The sequence below is a fragment of the Borostomias antarcticus genome (assembly GCF_949987555.1).
Source record: "Borostomias antarcticus genome assembly, chromosome: 25".
NCBI classification, from domain to species: domain Eukaryota; kingdom Metazoa; phylum Chordata; class Actinopteri; order Stomiiformes; family Stomiidae; genus Borostomias; species Borostomias antarcticus.
Window position 1 is genome coordinate 9013927 of NC_140258.1, and position 14029 is coordinate 9027955.

The 14029-nt window shown below is 48.4% G+C and overlaps 2 protein-coding genes and 1 pseudogene across 3 annotated transcripts in view; 2 read left to right on the forward strand and 1 right to left on the reverse strand.

The window, feature by feature from the left end:
• The first annotated feature begins 698 nt into the window (after positions 1-698).
• Positions 699-3345, forward strand: LOC311325972 (zinc-binding protein A33-like; annotated as a pseudogene). Its single transcript has 4 exons — positions 699-911; positions 1841-1956; positions 2577-2695; positions 2795-3345. The product of its transcript is annotated as a zinc-binding protein A33-like (transcript).
• Positions 3346-3695: 350 nt separating this feature from the next.
• On the forward strand, positions 3696-5309 carry LOC311326104 (uncharacterized protein). The gene is made up of 3 exons (XM_084458949.1): positions 3696-3808; positions 4658-4759; positions 5046-5309. Exons 1-3 carry the CDS (start codon positions 3760-3762, stop codon positions 5129-5131), a joined length of 237 nt encoding a protein of 78 aa, XP_084315075.1. The 5' UTR covers positions 3696-3759; the 3' UTR covers positions 5132-5309.
• A 4227-nt stretch (positions 5310-9536) lies between these two features.
• Positions 9537-14029, reverse strand: part of eml4 (EMAP like 4) — a gene marked incomplete at both ends in the record, with an annotated part of 40719 nt that continues 36226 nt past the window's right edge. Inside the window, 4 exons of the mRNA XM_084458651.1 lie at positions 9537-10061; positions 10670-10800; positions 12174-12272; positions 12608-12695. Coding sequence (XP_084314777.1) covers positions 9537-10061; positions 10670-10800; positions 12174-12272; positions 12608-12695 — 843 coding nt within the window. The remainder of the gene's footprint in view (positions 10062-10669; positions 10801-12173; positions 12273-12607; positions 12696-14029) is intronic.

Below are 14029 nucleotides of genomic sequence, written 5' to 3' on the forward strand. Positions count from 1 at the left end.
CATGGTCACAACACAGCAGCGTGTAAATGTCTGCTTACAGCATACTCTCGATCTCAATACTGTAGGTGAAAAAAGCACTGGTGGAGAAAGGGCCGTGGCTATAATGTAGATATACTGTATGTACTGTACAGTATATCAAAACATCACTGGTCTGACCCGGCTTAAAAAGTGTCCTGACTGGGGCTACATTTCCCGGCCTGAATTATGTCCCCATTCCGCCCCTGAGGTTGGGTATGGCCTAGTGCTCGGTCATAAAGTCATATTGACATGCTCGTGGTGTCTAGATGAAGTTTGATGCGTTGTGCATATTGAACTGTCATACGGATTTCTTATAAGCATACTGTTCACAACTGGCATTCTTTGTAAATAGATGGGACGGGACGGCAGAACTGTTTTGTTTTTTTTCTCACGTCAAAATGTTGCCCCCCCTACTCTCAGAAGGGGTAAAATCGCCTATGATTATGGGATTCCAATAATACTCTGCATCCCCAGGCTGGAAGCACAGTATGTCAAAACGAAAGCCGATATCCAGTCCAACAGCATTCTCTCCCGACTGTGTATACATACTGAATCAGCAAGAGAGAGAGACACTTTAAAATACCACAACCATTTCCTCGTTCCTCATCTACGCTGCCTTCACCCTGCTCAACTAAAGGGCAGTTACTCTTCCTTCCACCGTAGACACACAACTCTCCGTCATGGCTGCCACACCGCAGGGCCTGGTGGAAGACATGACCTGCCCCGTGTGCTGCGACCTGTACAGAGACCCGGTTGTGCTGGGCTGCAGCCACAGCTTCTGCAGGCAGTGCCTGGACACCTACTGGAGCGGGCGGGTCAGAAAAGACTGCCCGGTGTGCCGACGGAGGACCCTGACCAGCTCTCCACCGAGCAACCTGGCCCTGAGGAACATTGTGGAGACCTGTATGAGAGAGAAGAGGAGAGAGGAGACTCAGAAAGAGGAGAAGGGAGAAGACGGGGACGGGGACGGGGAGGGACGGAGGGGGAGCGGAGGAGGGAGCGTGTCGGAGACGAGGGGAGACGGGGAGCTCGGAGGGAGAAGAGTGTCCTTGGCGATGGAGGAGGGGGAGGCCAGGTGTCGCCTGCATGGGGAGAGGCTGCTCCTGTTCTGCATGGACGACCAGGAGGCTCTGTGCATGGTGTGTCAGACGGCGAGGAGACACAGACAGCACCAACTCTGCCCTGTGGAGGAAGCTGCTCCGGAGCTTAAGGTATTGACAGACGCCTCTGGTTACAACGCTTACAGTACTGTAACATATTTAATAGCAGGTGCCCTAGGCCTACCCAGTTATAAATCTGGCCACTGGCCAATGTACAGTGCATTTCCGTGGTTGAGTCTGAACCGGTTTGGCAAGAATGGCTACTCTGCTAACATGAAACTCAGCTTTGGCTGAGTAGGCAATGCAAATAAGGGTATACATCTCAATAACCCATACAAAATGTATTCAGGTCAATGGTCTGGGTGGCTTTGACTGTAAGATTTAATGTACAGTTACAGTACATTACCATTCTATACCCCCCCCCCCTCTCTCTTTCTCTCACTCTCTCCATTTCTTTGTGCGACAGGAGGAAGTAAAAGCATGTCTCCTCCCTTTGAGAAGAAAGCTGGAGACCTTCCAGAAAGTGAAAAATGAGTGTGAGAGAACTTCAGCGCATATCAAGGCTAGTATAACAGAAAATAATACAACAATGATCAGATCTTGACTTCAAGGCTATTATCACAACAAGAACTGACCCTAAATAATATAAGGAGAACTCTCTATCGAGGTGATTTCCAGACAGCAAACATGCAAACTTTCCTTTTGACCATTGAACCCCCCAGAACCAGGCTAGTCAAACAGAGGAGAAGATCAAGCAGGAGTTTGAGGAACTGCACCATTTCCTGCGGCTGGAGGAAGCGGCTCGTCTGTTGGCCCTCACAGAAGAGGTGGGCGTCAAGTCGATAATAATGGAGGAGAAGATTGAACACCTGAACAGAAAGGTGGTATCTCTCTCCAGCACCATCAGTGAGATAGAACAGAATCTAAAGGCTGGAGATCTCTCTTTCCTGCAGGTAACACATCCTCACTCTGCACCCTGAAAATCACCCCCATCCATAATGTAGACATTATTCCTCTGTAAGGAACTATAATCAAACATATTATTTTATACTTCCAGGCTTACCAGACCATCAAGGCAGGGTGGGTATGATCCAGGCCTACATAGGAAAAGAGAACATCGGCACACTGTTTACCATGCTCCCACAGTGATTAATTAGTATGTAACGTTTCGACCTAAAAGGTCTTCGTCAGATACGTCAGATACATATTTTTTGACCTTTTAGGTTGAAATGTTGTACTAATAAATCACCGTGGGTGCTTGGAAAACAGTGTGCCGATGTTCTCTTTTTTTTTTCTATTTGATCATCTTTCTATCCTGCTGCGCCTGTTAGAATAACGTGGATGTGCGCACACTCTCGTACTGCCTATGATCCAGGTTTACACACATTTGGATTTTCTTTAGTGATTTCTCATGGAGGGACGCTAATACTGTACCTGGACAATATTCTATTTCTTCAGAGCCAAATGCACACTGCCGGACCCGGAGCCCGTCACTGGGTCTCTGATCGGCGTGGCCAAACACCTGGGCAACCTGAGGTTCAGAGTCTGGGAGAAGATGCAGGAGACGGTACAGTACCGTGAGTATCACTACTGTATAAAGAAGTCTGTCAATAGTACAAGAGATACTTTGTACAGATTCCTAAGTTCCCCCGTCTACCTTTCTCCATATCCTCCAGTTCCCGTGACCCTGGACCCTAACACCGCCGCCCCCTGGCTCTCTCTGTCCGAAGACCTCGCCAGCGTGCGCCACCGCGAACTGCAGCCCGACCTCCCCGACAACCCGGAGCGCTGCGACAGGTACGTGTGCGTGCTGGGGGACGAGACCTTCTCCTGCGGCCGCCACTCCTGGGAGGTGGACGTGGGGAGCAAGACCCGCTGGGACTTGGGGGTCCTGAACGTGAACTCCACCTCCGGGTTCTGGGCCCTGGCGCTGAGGGACGATGGCCAGTACGTCGCCTGCACCACGCCCAGGACCCGGCTCGCCCTGAAGAGGAAGCCCAGGAGGGTGAGAGTGTGCCTGGATTACGAGGGCGGGGAAGTGTCCTTCTACGACCCGGCCGACATGGCCCTCATGTAGGCCTACTCGTTCAGAGGCTGCGGGTTTAGAGAGAGGCTGCTGCCCTACTTCTGTCCCCGCGTGGGCGACGCCGGGCGGAACGCCGAGCCTCTGAGGATCTGTCCCGCCAAAGTGTCCGTGGTCATCGATGCTGGAAATGAGCTGGTTTAGATGACTGCAGGGAACTCTTTCCAATTTTCTATTTCATGTTATGCAGCTATTTATGTATTATTCTGTCAATTTTTCTCAATAACTAATGTTTATTTCCAAAATGATTATACAGTATCTCACTAATAAAATCATGATCCCTGGAAAGGGAGCATTTTTTCATGCAAATAACTCAGAACCTTGTCAGTTCTTTTAGATAATCACTTAAATCCTGAAACCTCCTAAGAATATGAACTCGTATATCCCTGTGCAGACATTGACGTTATTGTGCAACACTGTCTGTTTGTGTTAATCTGGCGTTGTGTCTGTGGGGGGAGGTTACTGTGTACACACACACAACGCAGTATAAAAGCAGGGAGAGTCTCAGTGCACAGCACAACGCTGAACCTTAGTAAATCAACAACCAATACAGGAACAATGAAAACCTACCTGATCCTGCTGCTGCTGCTGCCTATGCTGTGCACAGGTAGGACACACACACACACACACACACACACGGATGGGCAAAAGGACACATGCAAATAGCTGTTATCTGTTATCATAACGGCGGTATGTAGCCCAGTGTTTCGAGCATCCAACCTGAGAACAAAAGTGATGAAAGTGACTTGACTAGTGATTTCGCATCAATCATTGGCTGCCATTCTGCCCTTGAGCAAGGCACTGAACCCCAACCCTAGCTCATATGGCTATTAAAATGGTATCTGTCTGTCTGTCTGTCACCCGAGATGACCCAGAGTGCACAAGCCAGACCAGCAGAACAGGAGTTGGTTTTTTGGGGATAATGCTGGATAGATTACTGAAAGTGTACAGCTAGGACATGTATTATCCAACTGTCAACGGTGGTAGGTGGTCCAGTGCTTAGCATCAGACCAGCGACCGGAAGGCTGACCCTATCCTCGACTTAACCAACGGCTGAGATGCATAGAAGAGCAGAAGTTGTCCCCATTAATTAATACAGTATACTTTTTTTTTTTTTTAACTGTGCGTGAGTTTAGGGGGGTTACTGTGTATAACGGAGTTGACAGTGGTGTCAGTGGAATAGGCTACAGTACTATGAGACAAAGTTGTGAATTCATCCTAAATCATTTTTTGCATCTGTAAAAAGAGCTGTTTATTTGGCTCCCTGATTTGCACAGCCAACTGCCAATTCTGTTTATTGAGTTCAAAACCTTTAGTCTGTTCCAAACAATGATTATATGTAAATTACACAATCCATTTTATGATGAATCCTGGCTGCAGAAACAAGAGTATTCAACTCCATCATTTTAGCCTGTTTAGCACTCAAACATTGTGTTCTTTATTTTCTGTTCCACAGCACAGCAGTTCAATATTAAGTGCTATGGAGAGGACTTCCTGATGGTGAACAACCAGCTGCTCTCGTGCTCCAGCAAAGTACCCCAGGCCTGCTACACCAGGAGTGAGGAGAACACACTCTCACTTGTCCAAACATACACTGAACTCAAAGTACTGTAGATAGCCTTTGACCTGGTATACAATGTTCTTTTGGAACGCTGCCAACGACTAGGATGTAGTCGATTCACTCACTCTAGACAAATGTGCTTATGTAATTCACTTTGGAGTGAAGTGTCAGCTAAATTACTTAAATGTTAAATGACACAAGACTATGATACATGTGACAATCAAGCAAGTTTTGTCGTTTCAAACACCTCACACTCTATGTGTCACATGTCTCTTCATCATAGTTACTGGGGAGAAGGGATGCACCAGGCTGGATTTCTGCTCTCGTCCAGGCTGGGAGTGCTGCCACAAGGACCGCTGTAATGCCTAAAACCAACACCAGAGGCACCAGAGGCACCAACGCCCCAGCTCAGAAAAAAGGGAGAGTACTGATTTCACCTATAGTCCTGACACTCAACCGAGTCATCATAATCGTTGATCATGTGTTTGTAAATGACTAGCTGTAATGTGACATTCAATAAAGTCTATATCATTTTTACCTCTAAGAATGAGTGTCAGGTCCAGTCAGACCCCCCCCCCCCACACACACACACACACACACACCTCTGCTCCAGTGTGTCTGTTTATCTGTGTGGCGATCAGAAGGGACCAGCTGTCCTGTCCTGTCCTGTCCTGCTGACTAAGCAGCACTGGCCCAGTCCACTGTTTACACATGGGGTTCACCAACAGGGCCAAAGTCCTGCTCGCCGTACCCTGGACGTCCCCCAGCATAGAGAAGCACGCGCGCACACACACACGGTCCAGATCAATAGTACTCTCAAAGTAAGGTCAGAGTCCAAACAAAGACAGAGACGTTTGATGATACAACTGGAGTTCAAGTCTGATCCGCAGTCAGGGGAGTCACTGTTCCTGAGCCAGCAAAAACAGAGACAAGACATCATGCAGTGGGTGTGAACCAAATCGTCAAACAAAAAACATGACCATTACTAACACACATGTAAAACAGTGTGGTCTGAATGACAGGTACATACCAGACTCTACCGTTTTAAAATGTTTATTTTTTTTATATATATTTTTTTTTAAATCTTCAGTATTTTTCCGTCATTTTGACAGGAATGCATGAGAGACAGATTGGCTCAAACATTGTCACATGAAACCTTTTTTTGTGTCTTTTTTTTGTCAGGCATATGTTATCAACATATCATTTCAACATCATCATTATTATCATTATTATCATCATCATCATCATCATGTATGGTCATGACCATGTATATTCTGTTTATCACAAAAAGGTTTATAAACCCCCCCCAGCCCCCATCATCCAATGACATGTGCCCCCGATGCCCTCTAGGTTGGTAGGCATGGCCTGGTGAGTACCAACCTCTCTAGCCCCGCCCCGCCCCACCCCACCCCCGTCTCTTCTGGACACCCACATGTACATTCACAGGGCAGAAGAGAACGAAGATGTTGACCAGCCAAAGGAGGCATTTACCCTCTGCTCAACGTCTCTACTCTCTTGTGTGTGTGTGTGTGTGTGTGTGTGTGTATGTGTGTGTGTTTTGGACTATCCCACCTAAACTCAAGCATGTGGATCTGCATCTGTACAAGCCCTTCAGAACAAAACAAGACCCCTGAAAAAGACATGGATGAATGGACATCAGAGGATGGACTTAAAACCCTCCAAGTGACCCCAATAAACTCACATCCATATCAAGGCCAATACATAGGATGTCAAAGTGTTCATATTTACCTTACCTTAACCTTATCAACCCTACCTCCCCATAAAAAACCCTCATCCGACTAAAAAACACACTCTCTCTCTCGACTCCTCCATCCCAAACCCTTCTCTTTGCAGACATTTCATTTGCCAAGGCAATTCATCAGAGCAACATTCAAAGGACATCTACTGTAGGCCTCATGTTGGCAGACCGCCACCAAGCCCACACACAGACGCAGGCAGGCAGGGTGAACGGCCATGACACTGTAGTTAACAAGAGTAGTAGTCCCCATATATAAACTGTGAAGGCTCTCTATAAAAGCCAGCTCACAGAAAACAACAACCACACAACTTGTTGGGAAGAGCACTTTTGGGGCCACTATTTTCAACAACACCATCTGGTCATGCGGGCTCTTTTAAAGACACCCTCTGTCTGCCTGCCTGATAGATGAGTTTGAGGAGCACACCCCCTAGTGGTGAAAATGGAGAACGCTTCATTTCTCTGAGGGCAGGATGGAACAGATATATACACACAGGCATACCATTATATACATAAAGTAGCCACACCTGAATGTACAAAATGGATGGATATGGGACAAGAGCACTATGAGACTACTCCAGGCCTCCAGAAAGAGAAAGATATGAGTTATGAAAGAAAGAGATATCTGTCACTTTGGGATTGGTGTACTGAGGCCTTAAGATATACTGTAAGAGGGGTTCGGAAGTGTTGATTTTTAACTTTGAGTTTCATGCACTCACACAAAGGGCATTCAGGGGCGCAAAAACAGATTCACCAGAAAAAACTACAGGACGAAAACTAGAGACATCGATATAGCATTCAAAGAAGACGACAAAAAAAACACAAGCAGTTGATTTTTAGAAAACAAAATAAAAAGTCAGAAAATGAAAATGATAAAAAGAGAAAGAGGTTCTTTGAGGAGCAGCTGGAAGTGTGTCAGAGGACAACGTTAGTAGAACATTGCCACAGTGTTTGCCCCTCCTGCAACATCTACGTATACGCTGTCGTTATTGCAGCGTTACTACCCTGTTGTTACCTAACCTGCCACAGGGATCACATGCATTTCACTCTGCCTACAGTCCCTCACTCCATCTCTCTGTGAGAGAGTGCAAACATGCCGTCTAGCTACAGCTTTCATGCATTTTTACATCATCCTCTCCTCTCCTCTCTCAGCACACCGAACCCAAGCTAAAATAAAACATCACATGGGCAAAGACAATCCTAACTTTACCAATCCTGCCGTCATTACATCCTGCACACGTAACCCAACCATAGCTTTGCATTTACTAGATCATCATCAAAACACATATTCCCTTCGTGATCTGTGCTGACCTAGAGAGGACAGAGCCACACCCAAGAAGTACATAATAAAGCTCTCATTCTTTTGCTGACTTCCAACTGAAGAACAGATGAGCCCTTTCTCTGTGGGGCGATGCCAGCATGCCATCAGAGGAGAGAAGGCTGAAGGAGAAGAGTCTCTCTCTCAGTCTCTCTCTCTCTCAGTCTCTCTCAGTCTCTGCTGGCTGTGTGCTCCGGTGAACGTGAACCAATCCTGAGTTTCTGCAAAAGGAGGAGTGTTGGGATGAAGGCGGGGTGGAGGGAGGAGTGTTGGGATGAGGGCGGGGTGGGGAGGGAAGGGGGCGGGGGTAAAAGCTATCGATGCTCCTCTGGAATGACACAAACGTGTAAACGGCAGCTCACACACACTTAAGACTTTTTTTTCTGTTTTTTTGTAAATCTTCTTTCTTTTCTTTTATTTTCTAAAAACATCTCAGTTCAATGAGCAGGGTGACGGCACAGTCCCAAGAATTAGCTTTTTAAAAGGTAGCAGTCCAACAAGAGGATGACAAGGGGAAAAAAATGTTGTCGTGCGCAGAGCAGGTGTGAAAAAGCCCCGTCTGTAGCTGGTGTTGCATTGCATTGTGGTCCTTGGACACAAGATATCCTGTGGGACAAAACTGAGCAGAGTCCTGTTTTTTGTTTTGTTTTGCGTAACTGCATGTGAAGCTGGAGCAATTGGCAACCTGCAGGCACTCTACCAGAGAGAACTGCTTATTGACATGGGAGACGCAGTCTGCAGGCATGTCTGGCTTACACACACACACACACACACGCATGCACGCACGCACACACACACACACAAACACACCTGATCAAAGAGACCGCCCGACGGGACACTGTATAACTGCAGATGCAGACAAAGAGCGTGTGTGTTGTAATACCTTATCCTATGAAATGCTGGGTTATTGCAGGTGTGTATGATTGCATGGTGATAAGGTAGGCATCAGTTGCTACGGCAACAGAGCGTAGATACAGAGGAGAGAGTGGTTGCCAGGGTTACCCTCCTGGCCTCGTCTAGGCTCAGAGATGGCTCACTAGTATGATAGCAGATAAACTAGAAAGAAATACTGGGCATTAAGTACTTATTAATGTATGTTTCTCTTTAAACACATTCCTGTGATTTCAGCAGGAACAGTCTGATCCTGCAGTGTGATCTGTCAGCACGATCTAGGTCCCTCGTGAATAGGAGTGTGATCATGTTGGAGTGAGTGTGTGTGTGTGTGTGTGTGTGTGTGTGTGTGTCTGTGTGATTGTATGTGTGTGTGTGTATGTGTGTGTGTGTCTAGTGTTTGCGTATTAGTGTCGGTGTGAGTGCTAGTGTTTGTGTGTCCCTGTGTTTGTGTGTCTCTCTCCGTTCCTGTGTCCGTGATGGTCTATCTCCCCGAGACATTCCATTACACTCCAATTAACCGCATGACCTAAAAACAACCACGCCGATCTCTCCGCACACACTTCCAATGAAAACATCTAAAAAACATCAACAGAAACCAACATCGCCGTCTCATCTCGCTCACGGGATGTTCTTACCCAACGAGCGCAAATCTAAAAAGAGGATGCTTGAAAGAGAACTAAAAAAAAAAGAACAAGAGAGAAACCTGAACAGACACTGAGCCCGGCGGCGTTGAGGCCGGAGGTGCGGTGACATGCCTAGCGGCGGGGGTGCCGAGCGAGAGGGCACTTCCTCCTCGCCACTCCCCCTTATGAGGGAGGGGTGAAGGGACGCCCCTCGTCGCTGGGTGTGGCCGTGTCATCGCTCGGGTCCAGGCTGTCCTTGGGGCTCAGCGTGCTGTCAGAGGGTGGCGGCGTGGACTCAGAGCGGGGCGGGGTCAGGTCGGTGGGGGGCGGAGGGGTTTCCGGGGAGCTCTCCCCTTGCTGCCCGTTGGTCGTGGGCACGGGCAGCTCGGTGGGCGTCGGGGGAGGCGTGGCCACCCCGCACGGGGGGGTGGGAGGGTCAGAGGTCAGGGGGAACGGGGCCGGAGCTGGCTCGGTGGGCATGGGCGTCTGGGGCGCCATTTGGACGCCGCGCGTGGTGGAGTTAAGCAGGAGGCCCTCCCCCAGAGAGAGGGAGGAGTCGCTGGGGACCAATGAGGGCGTCTTCTCCACCAGGCGCCACTGCATGATGCTGGTGTCCTTCCCGCCGGTCGACACCAGGTGGTTGTCGTTGTGCATGAAGGTCACGTTGGTCACGTGACTGCTGTGGGCACTGTACTTGTGGCTGGGGGCCTGGGGAGAGAGGGGTCATTCAAACATTGGACAACCAAACACTATCAGCCAAATGAAGTGAATGACAGTAAGTATAGTAACCGTAAGTATAGAGAGGGAAAGTAATCTCATCGCCCCCTAGTGGTAGCGTTCCTAATGCCGAGAGAATGAATGGGATTTCTCATAGACAAGTCTTTTGAAAAATTATATCTTGGTCGACACCGAAAAGTTAGTAGAATGCCTTAAACGGCAAATAATTGGAGACAAACTTTATTGATTCTGGTGATCATAGTTGATTTTCAATCACAATCCGAATTATGAAAATATTTTTCTTAAATTCCATTGACTTTGACTGGAGGAATGGAGCAATTTTTTTTTTTTAAAGAAGGTGAAATACTGTTTGAAATGATCACGGTTAGTAGGTTATTACTGTGAAGACACTCAAGTTTTTGTTTTGATAACTTCACCGAAATGGCTTCGTAGTAATTATTAGAAAATGCGGTCTATGGGAGTTTACAGTGAAACTCCTCTCCGATAGGAACAAATCCACTAGGGGCGCATGTTTTCACTTTCCCTCCCTATAGTAACTATTTTTGAATCCCATTCAGTCTATAGACAGGCTGTCTAACCTTAGGTCTGGAGCAGGGGTAGGCGAAGAGGTGCACTTTGCAGAAGTCATCGGCCAGGGCGATCACCTTCCTGTTGTGGGACCTGATCAGGGCGTTGATATCCGTGCCGTCAGAACCCTCGGGCCACACCCCTGGAACACACGCAAGGACGGACGGACGGACACACACACACACACACACACACACACACAGACACACACACACACACACACACACAGACACACAGACACACAGTCACACAGTCAGACAACCTTACAAGGTACAAGAGGCTATGTCTTATAAATACCACCAGGGGGCAGACCAACACTTGAAATAAGATGTACATAGGACATATACACACTCTCTGTCAACCTTTCCTCTCTTTCTCACATGCACTCAATTATAATCATGCATGTGCACACACACGCACGCACACGCACACACACACACACACACCGACGCACAGCAATAGTGATTCACACACACTTCACACACGCGTAATCTCGGGGGCCCTATCGGTTCCAGTCCCGGCCCGTCGAGTGGGCCCGATCTACTGCCTGAGAACTCTGGAATCTGAATTCAGGAGTTAAGTCTTTTTCCAGCCTCATAAAGAGCTGGGCCTTGTGGAGTAGGGGGCTGATGTGGCTCTCCACTATTTTGGGCCTAGGTTTCACTCAGAGAGAGAGAGAGAGAGAGGGGGGGAGAGGAGAGAAAGACTGTTGAGTTGAGATAGAAAGAGAGAGAGAGGGAGGGGGGTTGTGAGACGAGGTAGAAAGTGTGAGGGGTGAAGAGAGGAAGAGAGGCCCGGGGAAGAGAAGGAGAGCGAGGGAAAGAGAGAGAGAGAGAGAGAGAGAGAGAATGGGGCGGTTGTGAGAGAAAGCAGAGGGGAGGTGTGATGCAGCGCAGAGACGAACGCGGCGGCGAGAGAGAGATAGAGAGGGAGAGAGAGAGAGAGAGAGAGAGAGAGAGAGAGAGAGAGAGAGAGAGAGAGAGCAGCCCTGCGCCGCTGTCAGCGGGAGCGCCGGGAGGCGGGACGCTCGTTGGCCGTGACGCCAAGTACAGCCCTTGTGATGTCTTCCATTCCGAAAGAGGGGGAGAGAGAATGAGAGAGCGTGAGAGAGAGGGGGAAGAAAGGGAGACACGCGAGTCTCTCGGGGGGGGGGGGGGGGGGGGGGGGCTGCGTGTGACTGGGAGCCCCCCGCAGAAACACCGCTCGACTCCACCGGCCACCGCCACGTCAAGGGGAGGAGAACACGCCCGTGCGCTTACTCAGCCCAATCGCAGTGCATGCCTAGAGCGCTCCAGCGCCGGGGTCCACTGGGAAACAATACTAGAGATGTCACATAGCCCAGGCCCATATGGGACAAGAAAACACAAACACAGAAGCTCACACACACAGATGTTCACACACACGCACGCACGCGCACACACATGCTCGCACAGATGCTCACACACACATGCTCACACAGACGCCCACGCATGCACGCACGCACACGCACACACACACACACACACAAGTACTAACCAAAGACGTGGAAGCCCAGGACACAGGTGTAGGTGGCCCAGTCGATGTCCTTGCACTCGGAGCGGTTACGGATCAGCTTACAGCCGTTTGGAATGTCCCCTACAGAGCGAGAGAGAGGTTTGTTACATCTCTGTCACAACAAAGCCTTGTTACATCTCACCCTAACAACACATCCTTGTTACATCTCACCCTAACAACACATCTTTGTAACATCGCACTGTCTACGGAAGCATTCCTCACATAGATTTAGACCAATAGACAATATAGATATTAGGTAGTGGCTAGGTAGTGGATAGAGACTGGTGTAATTAATATGTTCTACTGTAGGACTACCATTCTACAGGGAAATATACTTACTAATATAATAAAAACATATGCTACTAAGTAGTATTCCATGCATGATGTTGTGGTAAGTTGTAAAACGCACTACTCACAGTAAAGGATTTCATAGTCCCCTGAGTTGGACATGATGAACTTGTTGTCTGGGGAGAAGTCGAGGTGTGTGATGTAGCTGGAATGTCCCTGGAGGCACAGAGAGAGAGAGAGGAGGACATGGTGAGTACGTGATGTTGAGGGGTTAACAGGAGGATAGGACAGGCTAGCGGTAACGTTGCACTGTAGGTCGAGTGTAAGGTGTGTGTGTGTGTGTGTGTGTGTGTGTGTGTGTGTGTGTGTGTGTGAGGAGGCGCTGCCTTTCAAAACTAGCTGGCCCACGCAGCTGTGAGGTCCACTATCCTGGGATAGAGCTCTGTGCATCCCAGAGAGGGAGTGTGTGTGTGTGAGTGTGTGTGTGTGTGTGTGTGTGTGTATTCTCCTCCATACTCAGCACTCTGGGAGGGAATCTCTGTTTGCCTCTTTTGGCACTTTGTTTGATTTCTTACGAGTCTACAGGCTTCCTTCCAACACACACACACACACACACGGATACATACAGTACACACACCCAGCCATGAAAGCTTGCTCACACACACACACACACACACACACACACACACACACACACACACACACAGACACACGCACACACACACACGCACACACACACACACACACAGACACAGACACACACACACACAGACACAGACACACACACAGACACACACACACAGACACACACAGACACACACAGACACACACACACACACACAGACACACACAGGAATGTCTCTGACTTCCAGCCAAGCTAAGGCCAGACGACCGACAGCTGCTTCTCTCACTTTCTCCCATCCAACATATAGCACACATATACATATCACACACACACACTCGAAGGCTTTAAATCAAACAAATATGTCCATGAATTTTAGCTACAGATACACACACACACACTTGAATGATGTGAAACAAAATGATGTCCAATAATTTAAACCTCAATAATTCTATATGATGTCCAAACTGTATGTCAGTACTCTATATTGAATAAGCAGATATAGATGTATGGTGTGGAGCCCAATATCTTTCAAATGTATTCCCTAGACAGTGCTCAAGGCCATCTACAGTCTGCTATCTACAGTCTGCACTCGACAGTCTGCACTCGACAGTCTGCACTCGACAGTCTGCACTCTCCAGTCTGCACTCTACAGTCTGCAATCTCCAGTCTGCAATCTACAGTCTGCAACCTACAGTCTGCACTCTACAGTCTGCAACCTACAGTCTGCACTCTACAGTCTGCACTCTACAGTCTACAGTCTGCACTCTACAGTCTGCAACCTACAGTCTGCACTCTACAGTCTGCAACCTCCAGTCTGCAACCTCCAGTCTGCAACCTCCAGTCTGCAATCTCCAGTCTGCAATCTCCAGTCTGCAATCTCCAGTCTGCAATCTCCAGTCTGCAATCTCCAGTCTGCAATCTCCAG